Consider the following 20,167-nt stretch of genomic DNA (forward strand, 5'->3'; position numbering starts at 1 on the left):
GATCAGCCCAGCCCTGACCATAGTGGCCATTTGGGGAGTGAACCAGCGGGTGGAAGACCTTTCTGTCTTTTCTCTCTGTAACTCTGCCTTTCAAATAAATAAATAAATCTTTTTTTAAAATTTATTTTTATTTTTATTTTTTTTTGACAGGCAGAGTGGACAGTGAGAGAGAGAGAGACAGAGAGAAAGGTCTTCCTTTGCCGTTGGTTCACCCTCCAATGGCCGCCGCGGCTGGCGCGCTGCGGCCGGTGCACCGCGCTGATCTGATGGCAGGAGCCAGGAGCCAGGTGCTTTTCCTGGTCTCCCATGGGGTGCAGGGCCCAAGCACCTGGGCCATCCTCCACTGCACTCCCGGGCCACAGCAGAGAGCTGGCCTGGAAGAGGGGCAACCGGGACAGAATCCGGCGCCCCAACCGGGACTAGAACCTGGTGTGCCGGCGCCGCTAAGCGGAGGATTAGCCTAGTGAGCCGCGGTGCCGGCCTAAATAAATAAATCTTAACAAACAAACAAAAAAGAGCGAAGACTGGAAGCAGGAGATGATAAAGTTCCACGATTCTATCGAGCGAGGCCATTTATTTCGAGCTGGAAAACACGGAGGTTTCCTGGGTGGTTGTTTATCCTAGTGGCTGACGCCACATCCCGGATCAGAGTGCCTGGCCCCAGCTCCTGACCCCAGCTTGCTGCTGATGCAGGCCCTGGGGAGGAGCCGAAAAGGCGCGAGAGACTGGGTTCCCATCGCCCACGTGGGAGACCCAGACTGGGTTCCCAGCGCTCGCTTCATTTTTTTTCTCAGCATTTGAGGAGCGAGCACCAGAGGAGAGCTCTTTCTGCCTCTCAAATAAATACGTTTTAAAAAACCATCAAAAATGACTGGTTCTCGCTGCTGCTGGCTGTGTGGGCTGCGGGTGTCAGAACTGCGGGGGAGGGGTAACTGGGGGGGGGGAGGAGGCATGTAGCTGCCTTTCCTAGAAAGTGCTCAGCAGCACCTGTGTCACGGTGTTTCGCTTTGTGAAGCAGAGAGTTCTGAGTGTACATACATTCACAGCCGTAGCTTTGTTCCCTGTACGTTTGAATAGTTCACATTTTTTTTTTTTTTTTTTTTGACAGGCAGAGTGGACAGTGAGAGAGAGAGACAGAGAGAAAGGTCTTCCTTTGCCGTTGGTTCACCCTCCAATGGCCGCCGGGGCCAGTGCACCGCGCTGATCCGATGGCAGGAGCCAGGTGCTTCTCCTGGTCTCCCATGGGGTGCAGGGCCCAAGCACTTGGGCCATCCTCCACTGCACTCCCTGGCCACAGCAGAGAGCTGGCCTGGAAGAGGGGCAACCGGGACAGAATCCGGCGCCCCAACCGGGACTAGAACCCGGTGTGCCGGGGCCGCAAGGCGGAGGATTAGCCTAGTGAGCCGCGGCGCCGGCTAGTTCACAATTTTTTAAAAAAGCATTTTTAAGTGTCTGGGATTTGGGGAAAGACGGGGTGGGGGGGTTGAGTCTTCTCTTCACCAGCTGCTGGCTGTGTTTTGGACACGTGGCGTCTTTCTCCTCTGTGGCCCTCCTGGTACGTCACTTCCTGCTCACCTGCATGGAACACGCTGGCCACCAGCTTACCAGTTTTTTGTTCTCTAAAAGCAAAAGGTGGGAGCCGGGGTTTGGCACGACGGTTAAGTTATGCGTGGAATGTCTGCGTCCCACGTTGGCGGTCCTGGTTTGGGTCCCGGCTGCTCTCATCTGATCCAGCCTCCTGCTGATGGACGCCCAAGGAGGCAGCAGGTGATCGCCGAAGCACCAGCACCAGCACCATGTCAGAGACCTGGACGGGGCGCCTGGCTGCAGGCTGCAGGCTGGCCCAGCCCTAGCTGTTGTGTGCATTTGGGAAGTGAACCAGTGGGTGGAAGATTTCTCTTGGTATCTCTCTTTGCCTTTCAAAGAAAATGAAAATAAATTACTATGTATATTTAAGGTTTATTCATTTATTTGAAAGGCAGAGCTACAGAGAAAGAGGGAGAGACGGAGAGAGGGAGATCTTCCATCCGCTGATTCATGCCCCAAATGTCCACAACAACCAGGCTGGGTTACAGGCTGGAGCCAGGAGCCAGGCATCCATCAGGGTCTCCCATGAGGGTGGCAGGGGCCCAAACACTTGGGAATCTTCTGTGCTTTCCCAGGGGCATTAGCAGGGAGCTGAATTGGAAGTGGAACAGCCAGGGCTGGCGCCGCAGCTCACTAGGCTAATCCTCTGCCTGTGGCGCCGGCACACCGGGTTCTAGTCCCAGTCGGGGCTCCGGATTCTGTCCCGGTTGCCCCTCTTCCAGGCCAGCTCTCTGCTGTGGCCCAGGAGTGCAGTGGAGGATGGCCCAAGTGCTTGGGACCTGCAGGAGACCAGGAGGAAGCACCTGGCTCCTGGCTTCGGATCAGCGCGGTGTGCCGGCCGTAGCATGCTGGCCGCAGCGGCCATTGTGTGTCGGGGGGGTGAACCAACGGCAAAGGAAGACCTTTCTCTCTGTCTCTTTTTCACTGTCTACTCTGTCTGTTAAAAAATAATAATAATAAAAAAGGAAGTGGAGCAGCCGGGACTTGAATTGGTGCTCATAAAGGATGTTGGCATTGCAAGTGGTGTCTTAGTCCCCTGCGCCACAAAGCCAGCGCAGAAAATAAATTAACAAACATTAAAAAAATTTTAAAAATGCAAACCCGGGGAGTGGGTATTTAGCCTAGTGTTAAGATGCCCACACCCACATCAGAGCACCTGCCTTCGACATCTGGCTCTAGCTCCCAACCATTCAGACGCTAGGAGGCAGTGATGGCTCGAGTGAGTGAGCTCCAGGCTCTGCGTTAGCTCCTTCCGGCTCCGCTGCTGCAGGCCCGTGGAGGTATTTGGGGAGTGAGCCGGCAGGTGGAGGCTCTTTCTGTCTGTCTCTCCACCTCTCAAATAAACAAACACAAATGGTTTAAGAAAAAAGCCTACAACGAAATCCCACTCCCTCTCCCCCGACACACGTATACAAAGTTGGAAGCCGGGGCTGACAGCTGGAGACGATCTTGAGGTTTGGAACTGAAGCTTACGAGGACAGTTGAATTTGCAGTCTACACGGAAAGTCCCCTTGCCACTCACGGGCTGTGGCTCTGATTGCTGCCTCCCGTCTCCGGCAGAGTTCGGTTCTCTGCAGAACGCTGGAAGGCTGCGCTTACAACCGGTATGCTTCACAGACCCTGAGCAGGGTGGGGGAGAGGGGCGTCTGGCCTGGCCGTAAGGATGCCTGTGCCCACGCCGGAGTCCCCAGCTCCACTCCCAGCGCTGGCTCCTGACTCCAGCCGCCCGCCAGTGCGGCCTGAGAGGCAGCGGTACTGCTCGTGGAGCTCCTGCCCCCGCGCAGGAGGCCTGGACGGAGTGCCCGGCTCCCTGCTTCAGCCCCCTCAGGTCTGGCCGGAATGGGCATTTGGGGAGTGAAGGAGCAGGTGTGTCTCTCCAATAAATAAATGAAGCAAAACAGGGTTCAGCCCTTGTAAACTGAAGAGGCCCACATTCCATATCAGAGTTCCTGGGTTCACTTCTCTGCTCCAGCTTCCTGCTAATGCACACCCTGAGAACACCCTGGGAGGCAGCAGTGATGGCTCGAGAACTTGGGCCCCTGCCACCCATGTGGGAGAACAGGATGGAGTCCCAGGCTCCTGGCTTGAGTCCGGCCCAGCCCCAGCTGTGGTGGGCATTTGGAGATTGAACCAGCAGATGGAAGATCTCTGTATCTCTCTGTCTTTCTCAGTCTCTGTTGTTCTCTCTACCTTTTGAATAAACCATTTTTTATTTATTTGACAGGTAGAGAAATAGATGGTGAGAGACAGAAAGAAAGGTCTTCCTTCTGTTGGTTCACCCCCCCGAAATGGCTGCTACAGCCGGCGTGCTGCACCCATCTGAAGCCAGGGGCCAGGTGCTTCTTCCTGGTCTCCCATGCGGGTGCAGGGCCCAAGCACTTGGGCCATCCTCCACTGCCCTCCCGGGCCACAGCAGAGAGCTGGACTGGAAGAGGAGCAACCAGGACTAGAACCTGGATCCCAGATGGGATGCTGGTGCCGCAGGTGGAGGATTAACCAAGTGAGCCACGGCGCCGGCCCTAAATAAACAATTTTTTTAAAAGGATTTATTTATTTATGTGAGAGGCAGAGTTAAGGGGTGGGGGAATAGAGAGAGAGGTCTTCCATCTGCTGGTTCATTCCCCATATGGCCACAATGGTTGGAGCCGGGCCAGACTGAAGCCAGGAGCCAGGAGCTTCTTCCAGGTCTCCCACGCGGGTGCAGGGGCCCAAGCACTTGGGCCGTCTTCCGCTGCTTCCCCAGGCCACAGCAGAGAGCTGGATGGGAAGTGGAGCCGCTGGGACTTGCTGCAGAAGGCGCCCGCCCAGAGGCCATGCCTTTGATAGGACTGCCCAGGAAGCCCCTGAAGCGCTAGAGGAAGCTGCCCCCCCCCCCCCGTGGGGGGCTCAGTGACCCTAGGAAGCCTGCAGTTCTGCCCCTGCAGACGCCAGACAGAGGACTAAGAACCTGAGTCAGGGACCGGGAGGGAGGAGGCCAGGCATTCTGGGTCCCACTGGGCTGGGTTCCCAGACCAGGGCCTTTGGAGAGCGCTCAGATTAGATTAGGGACTTAGGGTGGAGTCCCCTGTCTGAGTCCTGGGGCTTGCTCAGAGGCACACAGACCCGCGTGCACTCCCTGCCAGCCCGGCACACACCACTCCACGCCCCACCGCACCCTGCACTCTGCCCCCAGAAGGCCTTTGGCAGACAGAACGAAGCGAGCCTCTTCTCGCTAATGCAGCCTGGCTGGAGCAGTCAGGCCCCAGGGCCCGTGGTGTCAACCTTCTCACCTGGGCTCAGGCCAGGACCACTCTAAGGAGGCCTGGGGCCTGTGTGTCAGAAGGGCCCCCCCCCCCTGCCCCGGCTGGACCAGCTCTCAGGTGCACGCAGCACTGGGCTGAGAAGTAGCTTCTGGGCATGGCGGGCTGTCCCTTCTGGCGGAGGATGGAGGATGCTAGGGTGCACAGCTGGGAGGGCGGCCCCAGTGAGGGTGTCATCCTCCGACTGCCCCGTCCCCGTCCCTGGGTGGCTGTGTGTGGCCAGGCTCCTGGTGCTTGCTCCCATCTCCTGGCCCTGCTGCTGGTGCCTCCCGGCAGGTCCTTGCTACAGTCCTTCCCGTCCTGCCTCCTGGGGTTCACAATGCCAGGCACTTCCAGAGCCTTCAGCTCACACTCAGCCCTTGGCTTGGCCCCGAGGGCTTGGTCCCTGCTCATTGCCACGTCTGCTTCTGTCTCTCTTCCCGGGAACTCTCCTGCACCCAGAGCTGGCGACACCTCGGGGTGGGCCAGGACTTGTTCAAGCCCTGCCTTCCCCAGGAAGTCCCCTCTGGCTGGGCGGTCCTTCCCCCGGCCCCTGAGGCAGAGAGAGAGAGAGAGGTCTTCCATCTGATGGTTCACTCCCAATTGGCTGGAATGCCGGAGCTGCGCTGATCCAAAGCCAGGAGCCAGGAGCTTCCTCCGGGTTTCTAACATGGGTGCAGGGGCCCAAGGACTTGGGCCATCTTCTACTGCTTTCCCAAGCCATAGCAGAGAGCTGGATGGGAAGTGGAGCAGCCAGGTCTCGAACTGGCACCCATATGGGATGCTGGCGCTTCAGGCCAGGGCATTAACCTGCTGCGCCACAGCACTGGCCCCCTCATTTATTTTCAAAGTGGGGGGTGAGGAGAAACTGAACTTTCAGCGTCAAGGAATATGTTTTTTTCTTATGTCAGAAATAAAAATCTTGGCCGGCTCCGCGGCTCAATAGGCTAATCCTCCACCTGCAGTGCCGGCACACTGGGGTTCTAGTCCCGGTCGGGGTGCCGGATTCTGTCCCAGTTGCCCCTCTTCCAGGCCAGCTCTCTGCTGTGGCCCGGGAGTGCAGTGGAGGATGGCCCAAGTGCTTGGGCCCTGCACCCCATGGGAGACCAGGAGAAGCACCTGGCTCCTGATCAGTGCGGTGCGCCGGCCCGCGGCAGCCATTGTGGGGTGAACCAACAGAAAAGGAAGACCTTTCTGTCTCTCACTGTCCACTCTGCCTGTCAAAAAAATAATAATAATAAAAAAGAAAAAGAAATAAAAATCTATTAAATTATTATTTGTTTTAAATAGAGGAAGAAGCCGGGGGAGGCACAAGTACCCAAGGCCCGTGGCAGTTAGGAGCAGCCCTGGTTGCAATTGGTTCCCCTTTCCCACGGTGGGGTCGTAGCTCCTTCGAAGGGGGCCATGGCTCCCCTGGAGTTTGTGGTCAGCCTCCGCACCCCCAGCCCAGTGCACGCGGAACTACATAGCGGCAGGGTCCTGGGCGAGGCTCCCGCCGCCGTGAGCGTCCATTTCTTCATCCGACCGCGAGGACCAGGCTGGGGAGCGGACTTGCAGCTTGGAGTGGTGACCGGGCTGTGCAGGATGCGGGCCAGTAGGCGGAGGAGGAGGTGGTTAAAAATGGCTCCAGGTAGCTTTGATTTTCTGGGGAGCAAACAAAATTACCCTCGGTATAGGCAGAGGGAGAGCAGCAGGGCCGCCCAGCGTCTCACAGCGCTGGCCCAGAGCGTGGCTTGCTCAGTAACGCACGCCTGAACCCAGCTGCGGACCAAGGCCCTTCGCCCTGGAGCCAACGGCTTCTTTCATCTTGGGGCATTGGATAGATTTTTTTTTTTTCAGCCACACACAGAAACGTGTGAAGGCCAGGTCTGAGTCTTATTCTCTCTTTGTGTCCCCTGAACCCAGCAATGCCCCATCTCTCCGCCCCCTCTGGCACCCCACCAGCACCAGGGCCCGTGTCCCCCAAGTGGGCACACAGACTCAGTTTCCCCAGAGATGTCTCTCCCAGGTACGCTATGGGGACTGCTGTAGAGATGGGACATCTCCAACAGTGACAGAATCTCCGCTCCTGTCCCCTGGTCACCATCACTTTGGGGGGCCGTTCCGTAGGACTACCCGTGGCTCCCACAGAGCTGTCACTGTCTCCTTCGCTCGCCGAGCGTTAAGGCTGCCCGGCGCCTGCAAGCCGGCGCACAGTAGGTGTCGAGGGAGCGGCCGCGTCTCTAACGGACCGCTGGGCAGCTCCCAGCGAGGAGAAAACCCACCCCTGGATAACGACCCTGCATGGCCTCCGCACCCTGTAATTTGGCTCTCCAGGAATCGCCTTTGTTGTGGGCGGGCAACCACAGGCGCGGCCGGCACCTGCTCCTCCAGCCGGTCCTCAGAGGCGGACCCCCCGGGCTGCCGCGGCCCCCGCCGAGCTAGGGGTCCCTGCTCCCCGCGCCGGGGGCCGGGGGGCCCAGAGGCGCCCCACGGTCCGCAGCCGGGATCCGCCCAGCGCCTCCCCGCCCTGGTGCCCCCCGTCCCCAGGTGCCCGGCACCCCCGTTCCTCGCTTCCGCGGGCCAGGCGGGGGATCTGGGCTGCGTCAAGGGCCGCGCCAGGCGCCCCCGGCCGGCGCGGCGGCAGGAGCCTGAGTCACGGCCGCGCGCTCCAGCTCCCGGCTTCCAGCCCGGGGCCACCTCGGCGCGCAGGCCGGCCCCGCGCAGCCGGCTCTCTGCGGGTCCGCGTGCGCTCCTCTCCCGCGCCCGAGCCGCCGCCCTCGCCCCCTGGCCGGCTCCCGGGGAGCCTCGCCCGCCCCTCCCATGGAGCAGCCGGAGCTCGCGGCGCTCCGGGCGGCTCCCGCGGGAGGGGGCGCGGCCGCCCCCGCGGCTCCACCCTCTCGGCGGGGCCGCAGCCATCTGGGGCCCCTGCCAGTCGCGTCCGCCCCGGGGCCCGCTCCGAGCTCGCGCCCCGCTCGCGCCGGAGGAGGCAGCCCCGGGCGGGGACCCCGGCCACGCCAGCAGGCGGTCCCCGCTGCGAAGATGCGGAGAGCCCAGCGCTGAGATGCCCCGAGGGGGCGGTGGCTGCCAGCCGAGTCCGGGCGCGAGCGCTTCGCAGCGGACGCGGGCGCCCCTCGGCACCTCGGCGACCCTTGGGGAGCCGGGACCGGAGCCCCAGGGGCGGCGGCGGCGACGGCGGCGGCGCGGGCCCGCGAGGTCCGTGCTCCCGGCGTCCGGAGCGGGCGCCGGCTGCGGAGTCTCGGCCGGGCTCCTCGCCTCGCGCCTTTCGCCCCCAGCCCCCCGCGAGCTGGCAGGAGGAAATAGCGCGCGGCCCCTTTAAATTTACCCAGGAGCCCTTAAAGGAGCCCCAGGGGCCCCAGACAGGAATCCCCACCCCGGTCCAGCCCGCGCCGCCGAGCCAGCAGCCAGCCGTCCGTGCGGCCGGCCGCGCCGTGCGTGCGCCCCGCGTCCCGGGGCCCCGCGCACCGAGCGCCCCGCGCGGGCCCCGCCGGCCGCGCGGCCCCGCCGCCCCGGGGCCCCGCTCCGCAGCGCAGCGCATGGAGCCCGGCGGGGACCACCGGAGCCGGAGCGGCGGCGGCAGGGGCGGCCCCGGGCCAGCAGTGGCCTCGGCACGGGGCCGACGGCTGCCGCCCGCCGGGTCGAGCGGCGGCGCGGACCCGGAGGAGGACGATGGCGGTAAGCGCTGGGGCCGGCGGCCCGGGCGGGGGCCCCGGCGTGGGGGGAGGGGAGGGCTGCGGCTCCGGGCTCCGGGCCCCTCTCTCCGCCGCCGAACAAAGGGGGGGACGCGGGCAGGGCGGCCGGGGGCGCCACCTGGCGGGCGCGGATCGCGGCTGCAGGGCTCGCGGGGGCGCCCCCCGCCCAGCTCCCGGGGTCGGCCGGCGGGGCTGGGGTGGGTCCCCTCGTCCGTAAAAGGGCCCCGCGGCCGTCGCCGGCGCCCCTCTTTGGGGGCGCCAGGCCCGAGGGGCCCCACAGGGCCCGGCGCGCCGCGGGGGGCTCGAGGCTGGTGGACTTGCGGCCCCCGCCCCTTTCTCTTTCAGACTCCCAGGTGGTCTTTTTCTTAGCCCGCTGTCTCTTAAAAGTCAGCCCAGACCCCGTGTCCCCCTGGAGGGCTTCCCCCCGAGGAGCTGAGCTCGGGACCCCGCTGTTGGAAACCGGGCTGCCCCTGTCGTCTCGGGGCCTCGCCCTGAGCGCCGCACCTTCTCCCCGGGACGCGCGGGGCTGGCCGAGGGGGCTTCGCCCACAAAGGCAGACGCCCCCTCCCGCCCGCGCGTCCTCGCTCTCCTCCGCTTCGGATTTGCTTCCCCGGGGCCCCGATCCGTCAGCCCCAGAGGGACCAGCTCCAGCTCCTCGTTCGCTCCTCCACGGAGCCAGTTCTCCCCTGCTTCGCCGCCAGGTCCACGCCTGGGACCCCCGGCCTGCCCGGCTCGGGAGACTCCGCCGCTCCCACCTCTGCGCTCCCCTCCCAGGAACTCCCCAGCCCCTTTTGTTTTTAAAAGAATCTCAGCTCCTCCCTCTTTTTCGGCTCTTAAAGGGCCAGTCCACCTTAGTGGGGCACGGATCCCGGGCTGGAAGGATGCTTAGACGCCAGATAGCTACCCAGCGCCTGTGCAGACAAAGAGGCTCGGTGCCAGAGGGCGACACCGCTGCCCGAGGTCACCTAGCAAGTCACCAGTGAAGGCAGCACTCGAACCCAGGTCTCTGGCCGAGGCCAGTGTACAAGCTGAAAGGAAGCCCCCGGCCCCCAGCAGCGGTGGGAGCCCTCCCTCTCTGATCCTGCCTTTTGTCTCCACTCTGGGATCTCTGCTGCGCAAATGCCCAGAGCTGGCCCTTCAGCCTGTGTGGCCGGCAGCCCGTTTTCTAGCCAGAAGAGGGCCGGTAGGGGCTGCTCCGGCTGTCTGTCTGGCAAAGAGAACGCCTCTGGTTAGTGGGGCCTCCCGGCTGCCCGCCCTTCTGATTGCTGGGCAGTGGCCGGCGCCCTGCCAGAGCAAAAAATAAATCCTGAGTCTTAATGGGCGCCGGCGGACACTCCCTGCCGCAGTACCGTCAGTGGCCACCCCGGTGGCTCTCCTGCCATCCTGCCTCGGGCAAGTCCAGGTCCCCGGAGGTGTGGACAGCTTTGTTCCTGGGGGGTGGGGCTGGGGAGAGGGCAGTGTTTGGCTCAGCCCTGGAGTGAGACCCTCGGGAGGCTGGCGGCTGCAGCATCCTTGGGAAACGGGAGAGGAGTCTGGGTGGGGCCCTGCTGGCTGGGGCCCTGGGCGGGCGGGCGGTGGGGGGGGTCCTGTGCACACGCACGCACAGCCCTGGATGCCCCCTTTGTTCCTCTCCGCTCCGGCTGTAACCGCCCCCGCCTGCTGCTCTCCTGGCTGCCTCCCTACGGCTGCCGTCCAAGCAGGGCACCTCATGGAGCCGGCTGCCTCCTTGGCCCTCACCTTCGGTTTTTTGAAAAAGTCCAAGCTGGCCCTGGCATCCTTTTGTTCTGGCTCCGCCCTTAAAGGGTCCTCGCTCTTTGTGAAGGGCCCTGCTCTCCTGCACCCTTGCCTTGGCGGCTGCCACCCCTTTCCTGCCCCCTGAACGCCCCTCCCCGCCCCCCACCTCTCTCTCAGGCTTCAGAATCAAAGCCCTGGGTTCTCTCCCTGGAATCGGAGATTGAGAAACTGTCTCCCCTTCCCCTTCTTCAGGGCAAGATCTTCAGCTGGAAGGGGGTGCCTTGGGGTCCTGGGGGCGCGCCCCCCCGCCCTCGTCTAGGGCTAGGGCACCCGCATCCTCAGGCAGGAAATACTCAGACCACTGCGAGGCCCGGGCCTCGAGGCCTGGCAAGAGCCGCATCCCGGGCCGCGACCACCGGCGCTACTACCACGACCACTGGCGGCTGGAGTACCTGATGGACTTCAACCCCGCGCGGCACGGCATGGTGTGCATGGTGTGCGGCAGCTCCCTGGCCACCCTCAAGCTCAGCACCATCAAGCGGCACATTCGGCAGAAGCACCCCTACTCCCTGCACTGGAGCCCCCGCGAGAAGGAGGTCATCAGTAACAGCTGGGATGCCCACCTGGGGCTGGGGGCCTGCGGCGAAGCCGAGGGCCTGGGGGCCCCGGGGCCAGAGGAGGAGGAGGAGGAGGAGGAGGAAGAGGAGGAGGAGGGGGCCAGCCTCCAAGCTTGCCCACCCAAGGGCCCAGGTAATGCGCCATAGGGAGAGGCAGGGGCCTGGACAGGGCTCTGGGAGCGGCCTTATTGCAGAACAGGGTGGGGGGGCGGGGCGGGGTCAGCAGGGTAGAGGTGGAGGGGGGACATGCAGGGAGAAAGGCTGGTGTGGGTATGGGCATGGGAGGGGGCCCGACAGCAAAGTCCAGGCCAGGGGCTAGAACCTGGGACTGTGTGCAGGACTGGGGACAGGGAAGGGGAGCGGAGGACCCGGCTGTGGGGGAGGGGCTCAGCCAGGCCCGCAGTCTCAGTTCCTTCCCTCCCTCCAACCCTTTCAGGCAAAGCCCCAGCCGGTGGGGGCTGCGGGCGCCAGCGGCGTGGGCGCCTCTCGGCCTCCCGGAGGCCCGGGGGCAGCAGGGGGCTGGGGGCCCGGCGCCTGGAGCGGACGCTGAAGGAGTCCCTGCAGAACTGGTTCCGGGCCGAGTGTCTCATGGACTACGACCCGCGGGGGAACCGGCTGGTGTGCATGGCCTGTGGCCGCGCACTGCCCAGCCTGCACCTAGAGGACATCCGGGCCCACGTGCTGGAGGCCCACCCCAGCTCGCTGGGGCTCAGCGGCGCCCAGCGCAGCGCCCTGCTGCAGGCCTGGCGGGGCCGGCCCGAGGCGCTGTCTGAGCTCACCCAGCCCCCAGCAGGTGCGCGGCCGCCCCAGGGCTGAGGACCCTCCCCCCACTCCTGTTAGAGTCTGTGGCCAAAGCTGGGAGGCAGGCACCGGCCCCTGGGCTCACACGCACACACGTCCTGGCAGGGGCGCTGACTTGGGGCTGGGGTGAGGAACAAGGACAGACCCCCTTCCACTGGGCTAGGAGAACCCGGCCTGCAGGCTGAGCCCCTCTCCCTCACCCCTTCCCCAACAGGCGATGACCTCGCTCCCCGGGACCTGACCAGAAAGAGCCGGCACTCGGCCTCCTCTCAGGATCTCAGCCCCCCCGACGTAAAGGAAGAGGCTGGCTGGGCCCCTGAGAGGCCCGGGCCCGCAGAGGAGGCGCTGGAGGAGGAGGGCGAGGGCGAGGGGTTGGGGGGCCGCCGCCGCCGGCAGGAGCGCTGGCGGCTGGAGTACCTCCTGGAGCTGGACGGCGGCCGGCGCGGCCTCGTGTGCCTGGCGTGCGGGGGCGCGCTGGCCTCGCTCAAGATGAGCACGATCCAGCGCCACATCCGCCGGCGCCACCCGGGCTCCTCGCGCCTCGGCGGGCCCGCGCAGGCCCTCGTCGCCCAGGAGTGCAGCGAGAAGGCCGCCCGCCTGCTGGCCTCGGGGCTGCGCTGCCCCGAGTCCCCTCGGGGCCCTGCCGCCCCCCGCACAGCCGCAGCCTCCGAGGAGGGGGGAGGGGAAGAGGAGAAGCAGCCAGAGGAGGAGTGGTGGGGTGAGCCGGGGAGCCAGAGCAGGTGGCCGCGCCCGAGGGCCGGGCCTGGCGTGGGAGGCCGCGGGCAGGCTGGAGGGCGGGGGCGGGGGCGGGGGCTGGGCGTGAGCCGCGGCTGGCCTGCCTCCCCCACCCGCTGCAACGCGGCCCTTTGTCCCTCCCCAGGCGACAGCTCGCTCTCCCCGGGGGCTCCGTTGGAGCGGTCTGCCGAGGAGGAGGAGGACGAAGAGGACGGCCAGGAGCCCGGGGGGCTGGCTTTCCCGCCGCTGCCACCCCCGCCGCCTCCCCCGCCGCCGCCGCCGCCGCCCCCGCCCCGCAGCCGGGAGCAGCGGCGGAACTACCAGCCGCGCTGGCGGGGCGAGTACCTGATGGACTACGACGGCAGCCGGCGCGGCCTGGTGTGCATGGTGTGCGGGGGCGCGCTGGCCACGCTCAAGGTGAGCACCATCAAGCGGCACATCCTGCAGGTGCACCCCTTCTCCATGGACTTCACGCCCGAGGAGCGCCAGACCATCCTGGAGGCCTACGAGGAGGCGGCGCTGCGCTGCTACGGCCACGAGGGCTTCGGGCCGCCGGCCCCGGCGCCGCGCGATAGCGGCGCGGACCTCAAGCCGGGCGCCGTCTGCCGGGCGTAGGCCACTGGGGGCCGGCGCCGGGCTGCCAGGCCCTCGGGCCAAGAGACCCTCGCGCCGGAAGCAAGCACTTCCCGCGGCCTGGACCGCCGCCGCGCCCCCCGCTGGCCGGGCCGGGCGCAGGGCGGGGACAGTGCGCGAACGCCCTCGGCCCCGGGGCCCGGAGCCCTGGCCCTGCTGGGCGCGGGGCCTCCCACGTTTTCCGAGAAGCCAAAGCGGCCTCGCAGTGTTCGCGTTGAGAGCGCTTCCAGCCCCCAGGCCGCGCCCGGTTGCTCCCGCGGGGCCGGGGTGCGGGCGCCAGCTGTCAGTGTTAGGGCCGGAGGAGCGGGTGCGGGGAGGGCGGGAAGGACTCCCCGGCCCCTCGCCCTGGCCGGGGGCCCAGTTCCCTGCAGCCTTGCACGCCTGCAGGCGCGGCTCCCGGCCCTAATTGGTATTCTCGGCCTCCCGGAGGCCCCGGCTGCTGCGGACTGGGGCTTTGGGCGGGAGGCGGAGCCGCAGGGGCGGGGAAGGCGCTTCGGACCGCGGGCGGGGCGCGGCGTGGCGTGGCGCGGCGCGCGGACGCTGTGCCGGAGCCGGCCTGGGCCAGCCCCGGGCGGGCGCAGTGCTGACCGCGCGCCCCAGGCTCCACCCACGTCCCCCGGGCCGAGGTCGCGGGAAGGGATTAGCACTTTTTTCCTTTGCTCCTCTCCTGCCCCGAGGGCCTCCAGCTCATCCCTAAGCTCAGAGCCTGGCGCCCCTGATGCGGCCGCCGGCTTGTCCACCCAGCCCGGTCCCTGCCCGCTCCCCTTTGTCTGCCGTGGACGCGCCATCCGCCCTCAATCCCCAGGCCTGGGGCCGGGCCTCGGCCTGCGTGGCCCTTCCCCGCGGCGGCGCCAGGCCCTGTGGGGCGGGGAAGGGCCGGCGATCTCCCAGGCAGGTCCGAGAGGGGTGTGTGTAGATTGATTCTCCCGTGGAGAACAGGTGGCCCCGCCATTAGGCCCTTTTTTTGCTCTTTGTATTTTATTTTGAAACTGTATTTAATGCTTTTATATGAAAGGGGGAGGGGCGGGCGAGCTGACCCGATCACCCTTATGTGCAAATGTCTTATTTATTATGCGTGTATCAGAGATAAGCTGTGAGGTGATGGAGGAAGAACCGAGGCGGGAAGGGACGCAGGAGCCCGGCCGCGCCCTGGTTAATGCAGCCCCCTCTGCCTGCTGTCCCTGGGCCCCAGCCTGCGGCCTTTGCAGAGCAAGGCAAGTGCAGGGACAGTAGGTGGGACGTGAGGCTGGCTTTGGAGGCCAGGGCGCAGGCCCCTGGCACAGCAGCTCCCTGGGCGGGTGGGAGCACAGACGGCCAGGAGGAAGCCCCCTCCCTTCCGTACCCTCCCAGGCCAGAGCCCAAGGTTCAAGTGCCTCAGGCCCAGTCCCCTAGACGCTTCCTGATTGGAAGTTGGATTTTATACACGGATTTTATAGCGTTTTTATATAATTCAAGATTGTCAGAGTCGGAAGGGACCCTGGAGAATATTAGTTCCACCCCACCTGCACCCCGGCCGCGCAGAGGCGGGTCGGAGCCCAGAGGGTGACATGGTCTCACGGCCAGGTAGGATCAGAACTAGAAGATCGCTCCCAGCTGGGTGTGGGCCGCACCACGCCACTCTCCTGGTTTAGCCTGCAGAGAGAGTGCCTGCTGGGCACTGTGGGTCTGTCACAGGGCAGCCGGGGCTCCTGGGGTGGCAGAGCCCCACGCAGGCCTCGCGGGAAAGGTGCGGGCTGCTGCCTGCCCCACTGGACGCCAGGCGAGGCTGTGTTGTGATGAGGCCACCAGGGATTTGGGAAGACACCGAGTGGACTTACAGTGGACCGAGCTGCCAGTGAGCGCGGGCCTCTGGGTTTCTGAGACAGTATTAAAGTGTCAGAACAGAGATTACGGCACTACCATTTTTTTCCTTTCCTTCATCGCACGTTGTTTTCAGACTCAGAACAAGTGTTTTACCTTTTCCTGCTCTCTCCGCTCAAAAACAGTAGGCAAACTGGGGCAACCGATTGTACTCACTGCCGAAGTTCAGGTAAGCCAGGGCAGAGAACAGGTTAGGGATGGTTCCCCGCCAGGAAGGGGCCTTTGGACAGGAGCGTGGCCCAGAGCACTCCAGCGGCTTGCAAAGTGGCCCCCAGGTCCGCGGCAGCATTTTTGGAACTTACTGGAAACACAAACCCCTGGTCCTCCCGCCAGGCTTAGAGAACTGGGGTGGGGACCAGCCTCTCGAGCCTGCTGCAGCTCAAGTCTTCAACGCCCATGACAGGGCAGGTGTCAAGGGCCAGTTTCCTGCTTGGACTGAAGCTATGGCCTCACGGGTTGGGGGTTAGGTGGTCCTCATCCCTAGGTGTGCCTCCTTCTTGCCTTGGGATTCTGACAGAACAGGTGAAGTTTCTTCATCATTTTTTTGTTGTTGCTAATGGTATGCCTGCTATTACGACCCATATGTAAATGTTACTCTCAATACATATTTATACTCCATGTTACTTAGTGACATTATTCCAGCATTTGTATACGTATTTGTGAAGTTGTTTGCATCAGTCATTTAAAAAAAGATTTCAGCCTGAGTTTTCTGAGAGGTATGTTGCACACATTTTTAAATCCCAGCCTGAGGGTCACAGAGGCCTTAGCCTGGGGCAGACAAGATGTCTCCGCAGAGACCTGAGTATTTCCTTTCCATCTGCCATGGCGACTACACCTTCGACTGCAGTGCTTGGCGGCTGATGCAGACGCTGCTCCATGGTGCCCGTGGGGGACCCCGGCCCCTCAGCCCTTCCACTCCTCCTCATCTCTCCTGTGGTTACCTCTTAGAAGGGTTCTTGTTTTCTTTCAGAAACCAAATGCACAGCTCTACCGTGGGAATTCTGCAATCTTGGGAATCCTTCTAAGTTGTGTGTTAAAGCCCCCAAGTGGAGTAAGGATGGAGGGAGTGGAAGCCATGTTTGGTTCTTTCTTTATCCAAACTGTGTATAAAGAATAAAGCTAGCAGAATGACACCATGATCACTGTTTTTTCTTTATTAATATCACATCAATTTGCAGTTTTACAGGAACCAAGAGTCAAGCTCCGTAGGTGCTACTGTATTCGTATGTTGCACGCACAGACACGCACAGTTTCATTAGTAATGTTTTCATCTATAGGTTTTTCTTTAAAAAAAAATCCTGCGTGGCACAAAGATCTCTCCAATTATCTAAAGACAGCAGCAACAGAAGACAAGCTGGGTCTGGAGGCGTCCAGTGCAGAGGTCCTTTGGGGGGGGCCCAAAAGACAATCAGTGCATCGACTTCCTGGGAGGCAGAGGATGACGGAGTGCATCTCCCACTGCGATGTGAAATCAAACAATCACAAGGAGAGGGGACTGAGAAAAGAAAGTGGAGTAAGGCAAGGGTACCTCTCACCCATCTAAATTCCTAAGCAAATTTCCCCAAAAACTGTAGACAAGACAGCTTCCTGCCACCATCGCACATGGCAGCCCTTACTTGGTTGGAAGTTCTCAGTGCCCCTGCGTGGCCGTGACTGAAGGGGCTCGCGGATGACTTTTCTTTCAAGTTCACAGATGTCTCATGGGGAAGGGGAGGAAGAAACTTAGTCTCAAAGCGGAGCCAAACCTTCCTAGTTGCCCTGCACCTGATGTTCCTTCCATGCGCACAGCCCCACAACACGCGCTACCCCCTGCCTGGTCACCTTCACCTAGAACTTCCTGGAAAACTCCCCGCAGGGACACCCTGGGCCAGGGCAGAGCTGAGGCACTTTGTGCCTGCAAATGGAAAGAACCCTCAAAACACAGACCCATAAAGCCAGCACAAAGCACTTACAACTCCCTAAGACCATGAACTGCACTTCCCTACACTGATCTGTGGTCATGTGGCACGGCTTGGCTTTGGTCCTCAGGCGAAACTGATGAACACAGGTTAAAGATGCAGCACGTGATGAAGCAAGTCACAAGGGAAACACAAAGAAACAAGGCTGTTTGTGTCTCTGTAGGTCACCTTGTGAGGCCATTCCCCCCACGGACTGAGACAGGGTCACAATAACTCGGTAACTGGGGAGCCCACATGCAGGTTATTTTTTCTCTAACAAGTTTACAGCAGTGTACAGCAGTTACAGACATTTATTTCATAATAAGAAAAGTACAACCATATTTATTAAAGAGGGGAGGTGGGCAGGGAAGAGGGGAGCACACCCAGGAATGAGTTCTCACATCACTGCCCAGAACTGGCGACACGCAGACACCCCTCCCAGACGGCGGAGCCCTCCTGCCCCTAGGACAAGTCTACTTTCCACTTCCACTCTGGGAATCAGGAATTCTCGCGAGCCCGTTAGGTTATCCAGAGTTGGAAGCTGTTCCATTAAGCGAAGAAGAGGACTGTTAGCAATAGCTGCTCACTTTGGAGGGCGGGAGGATGGGATCGCAGGGCTCTGGGGAACCCCAGGGAAGGCATCCCACTCCTGTCCTCAGATAGCTTCTTCATGTGTTAATCATTGCTTCTTAACTTAAAAACAAGGGCAGAGCTACAGCGGAGCTGCAGGAGTCGCTCGGTCCTTCGCCCCGCCTTCACTGCCCACCTGTCCCCTGCCGAGCTGCAGGGCAACGGTCCTCCACCACTAAGGTACTGATCCATCCCACTAATCTGAGTCTTTCCTTATTCCTCTAAGATATCAGTTCTTCTAGTCCAACATTTCTTGTGCTTGATACTAAGGGCAAAGGGAAGGGAAGGGAGAAAACACCAAATTAAAAAACAAAGCTTGGAATGCAGGCTCACGCTGGCACTGAGCACGCGCCTTCACAAGTCAGGACGTTATAACTAGGAAGTGGGGTTTAGTAACTGTTGCATTTCTGGCTTCCACGTGCTTATTCTGCCTTTTTCTTGGCAATTCCGGGGAGCTTTGCTTGGATCCTATTGAGAAAAGAAAAGTACAACGGAAGTGAAAAATTTGTCCCAAGTTTCAGTTTCAACAGGGGTGCTAGAAGAGGTGCGGGCTCCGTGGGGAAGTCTCCTGTCTTCACAGGGAGCAGGGTGTGAGTGGCGGCCGAGTCTGGCGTAGGGCGAGCTTGGGGTGGGAGGAAGGTCTGGAAAGATCCACCCCACCCCTGTCCCTTTCACACCAGGGGTCCGCAGAAAAATGTGGGGACTTGAACACAGTGTTCCATGTCCACAGGTCACCCTCTGGTGCTGGCGAGGAACCAGAAGTCAGGGTCAAGGAGACAGGTGAGGAGGCCATGGGTCCTGGTTTTGGGTGCTCCCAACTGCAGGAGCTGCCCCCCGCCCCTGGCAGGGTACCAAAGCTGCCCATTGCTCTGGCGAAGGTGTCACTCCGGTCACCCGCTGCTAAGGTCACAAGTATCACACCCGCGGCAGAGGACCCACGGCAGCTGACCCTGGCGACCAAACCATCACGCCCCAACCACCTCTTACAAACCAAACCACCAGATGGGGACTGGTGCTGCAGCCAGCCTGGCGTTAGCACCAGTGCAGTCTGGCATCAAGTCAGACTTCTCTGGATGCACAGTTTCCTCCTGAAAAGTTGTGAAAGTAACTTAGGGCACAGAGAGGTTTTAACTCTTTGTGACTCTGTTTCTTACTATCTGAAGAAAACAGAAAAATGTTAGCATTTTAATTTGAAGTGTTGGGTTCACATTTATTTGTTGTGAATAATTTAAGACAAAAAGGATACTCCTCGATGTAAGCAGTCACGGAGGTGGGGAAACCACCAGCTGTTCAAAAAGGCAGCGTGGTCTTCATTCCACTGCTCCTTTGTAATCTGAGACACAGCATGTTTTTTAAAGTGGTGAAAATAATTTCTTACTAAATCAAGCTATTAACCAAGGTTTTCTTCAGGGTGAAGGTACCTTTCTTTGTAAGCAGCATTTTATACAGAGGACTATGCACCACTGAAGAACAAAGCACAATGGCGATGACATGAGATCCCTAAACGTACTCACTTGTCAACGATCGACTTGGTCTGGTCCCGAGCGATGCCGACATAGTGATCGATCTGGGTCTGTAAGGAGAAGAGCAGAGTCAGTCGTGGCAACACAGAGGTGAGCAATTTTCCTGAAGGCACTGTTGTTCCCTAGTTTAACCACTCTTTAAATACTACTGCGTATGCTGGGAGGGGAGAATGATGCCCAGAAATTTAAAAATTTCTCGTTTCAGGGGCTGAAGTTGTCTGTGTCCCATATCAGAGGGCCTGGGTTTTTTGGGTAAAGCCAACAACTGCGATGCTGGCATGAATCCCAGCTGCTCCGTTTCTGATCCAGCTCCCTGCTGATATGCTTGGGAAAGCAGCAGAAGATGGGCCAAGTACTTGAGCCCCTGTACCCATGTGGGAGACCCAGATGAAGCTCCTGGATCCTGTCTGAGTGGCTGAGCCAGGCCACTGCAGCCATTTAGGGAGTGAACCAGTGGGTGGAGGATCTCTTTGTCTTTCCTGCTCTCTGTAACTCTTTCAAATGAATGAATGAATGAATGAATGAATAAAATAAATAAGTCTTTAGAACACAGAGTGCCTGGGTTTAATGTCTGGCTCTGGGTCTGGCCTCTAGCGTTCCTGTGCACGCAGACTGTGAGGCAGTGGTGATGGCTCAGGTGGAGGGATCCCACCACCAACGTGGGCTACCTGGATTGAGTTCCCTGCTCCTGGTTTCAGCCCTGCCCAACCCTGGCCACTGGGGTAATACTGGGCATAGGATGGTCATCAGATGGAAGCACTTTCTCAAAAAAAAAAATAAGCAAACAACAAAGAAAAAAACTTTTTGGTTTCAGACTTGAAATTATGCCACATTTTGCTGAAGTAAAAATCACTTATCTCATGCAGAGGTAAGACACTGGTGTAGACCATTTTCTATATACAAGAAACTGTAAATCTAATCTACATTCTGTAATCATACATGTTTTACTACCCCATGGGTAAGGCAAATACATTTTAACATCAAAAAGCCAAAAATAAGGGCCAAAGTTGTAGTGTAACGTAGGTCAGGCTGCTGCTTGTGATGTCTGCACCCCACAGAGCGCCAGGAGCCCCAGCTGCTCTGCTGTTGATCCAGCTTCCTGCTAAAGCCCCTGAGAAGGCAGTGGACGATGACCCAAAC

At 61.1% G+C, this 20,167-nt stretch overlaps 3 protein-coding genes across 9 annotated transcripts in view; 1 reads left to right on the forward strand and 2 right to left on the reverse strand.

Annotated features, from left to right (window-relative positions):
* Positions 1 to 1,460: 1,460 nt before the first annotated feature.
* Positions 1,461 to 12,927, reverse strand: LOC127487458 (collagen, type I, alpha 1a). 3 transcript variants are annotated; one of them, XR_011386719.1, is made up of 4 exons: positions 12,790 to 12,927; positions 6,184 to 6,509; positions 2,748 to 2,921; positions 1,461 to 1,916 (listed from the first exon to the last, which is right to left on the reverse strand). XR_011386719.1 is itself a non-coding variant. In XM_070069277.1 (4 exons), exon 1 carries the CDS (start codon positions 8,401 to 8,403, stop codon positions 7,501 to 7,503), a length of 903 nt encoding a protein of 300 aa, XP_069925378.1. In that variant the 3' UTR covers positions 1,461 to 1,916; positions 2,748 to 2,921; positions 6,184 to 6,509; positions 7,162 to 7,500. The 3 variants fall into 3 exon arrangements, 2 of the variants coding, with proteins under 2 accessions (XP_069925378.1, XP_069925374.1); XM_070069277.1 differs by lacking the exon at positions 12,790 to 12,927 and adding an exon at positions 7,162 to 8,403; XM_070069273.1 differs by lacking the exons at positions 1,461 to 1,916; positions 2,748 to 2,921; positions 12,790 to 12,927 and adding an exon at positions 7,162 to 7,763 and having other exon boundaries at positions 6,121 to 6,509.
* Positions 8,402 to 16,076, forward strand: ZFTA (zinc finger translocation associated). Of its 2 annotated transcripts, XM_070069254.1 has the most exons (5): positions 8,402 to 8,540; positions 10,544 to 11,041; positions 11,345 to 11,701; positions 11,924 to 12,427; positions 12,590 to 16,076. In XM_070069254.1, the coding sequence occupies exons 1-5, from the start codon at positions 8,402 to 8,404 to the stop codon at positions 13,057 to 13,059; spliced, it is 1,968 nt and encodes a 655-aa protein (XP_069925355.1). In that variant the 3' UTR covers positions 13,060 to 16,076. The 2 variants fall into 2 exon arrangements, with proteins under 2 accessions (XP_069925355.1, XP_069925360.1); XM_070069259.1 differs by lacking the exon at positions 11,345 to 11,701.
* A 527-nt stretch (positions 16,077 to 16,603) lies between these two features.
* The window catches only part of RTN3 (reticulon 3), a 55,467-nt gene continuing 51,903 nt past the window's right edge, over positions 16,604 to 20,167 (reverse strand). For all 4 annotated transcript variants that reach the window (XM_070069238.1, XM_051833073.2, XM_051833075.2 and 1 more), the window contains 2 exons: positions 19,019 to 19,077; positions 16,604 to 17,972 (listed from right to left, as the gene is read on the reverse strand). In XM_070069238.1, coding sequence (XP_069925339.1) covers positions 17,927 to 17,972; positions 19,019 to 19,077 — 105 coding nt within the window. In that variant the 3' untranslated portion in view covers positions 16,604 to 17,926. The remainder of the gene's footprint in view (positions 17,973 to 19,018; positions 19,078 to 20,167) is intronic.

This window comes from Oryctolagus cuniculus, chromosome 1, assembly GCF_964237555.1.
Source record: "Oryctolagus cuniculus chromosome 1, mOryCun1.1, whole genome shotgun sequence".
NCBI lineage: Eukaryota > Metazoa > Chordata > Mammalia > Lagomorpha > Leporidae > Oryctolagus > Oryctolagus cuniculus.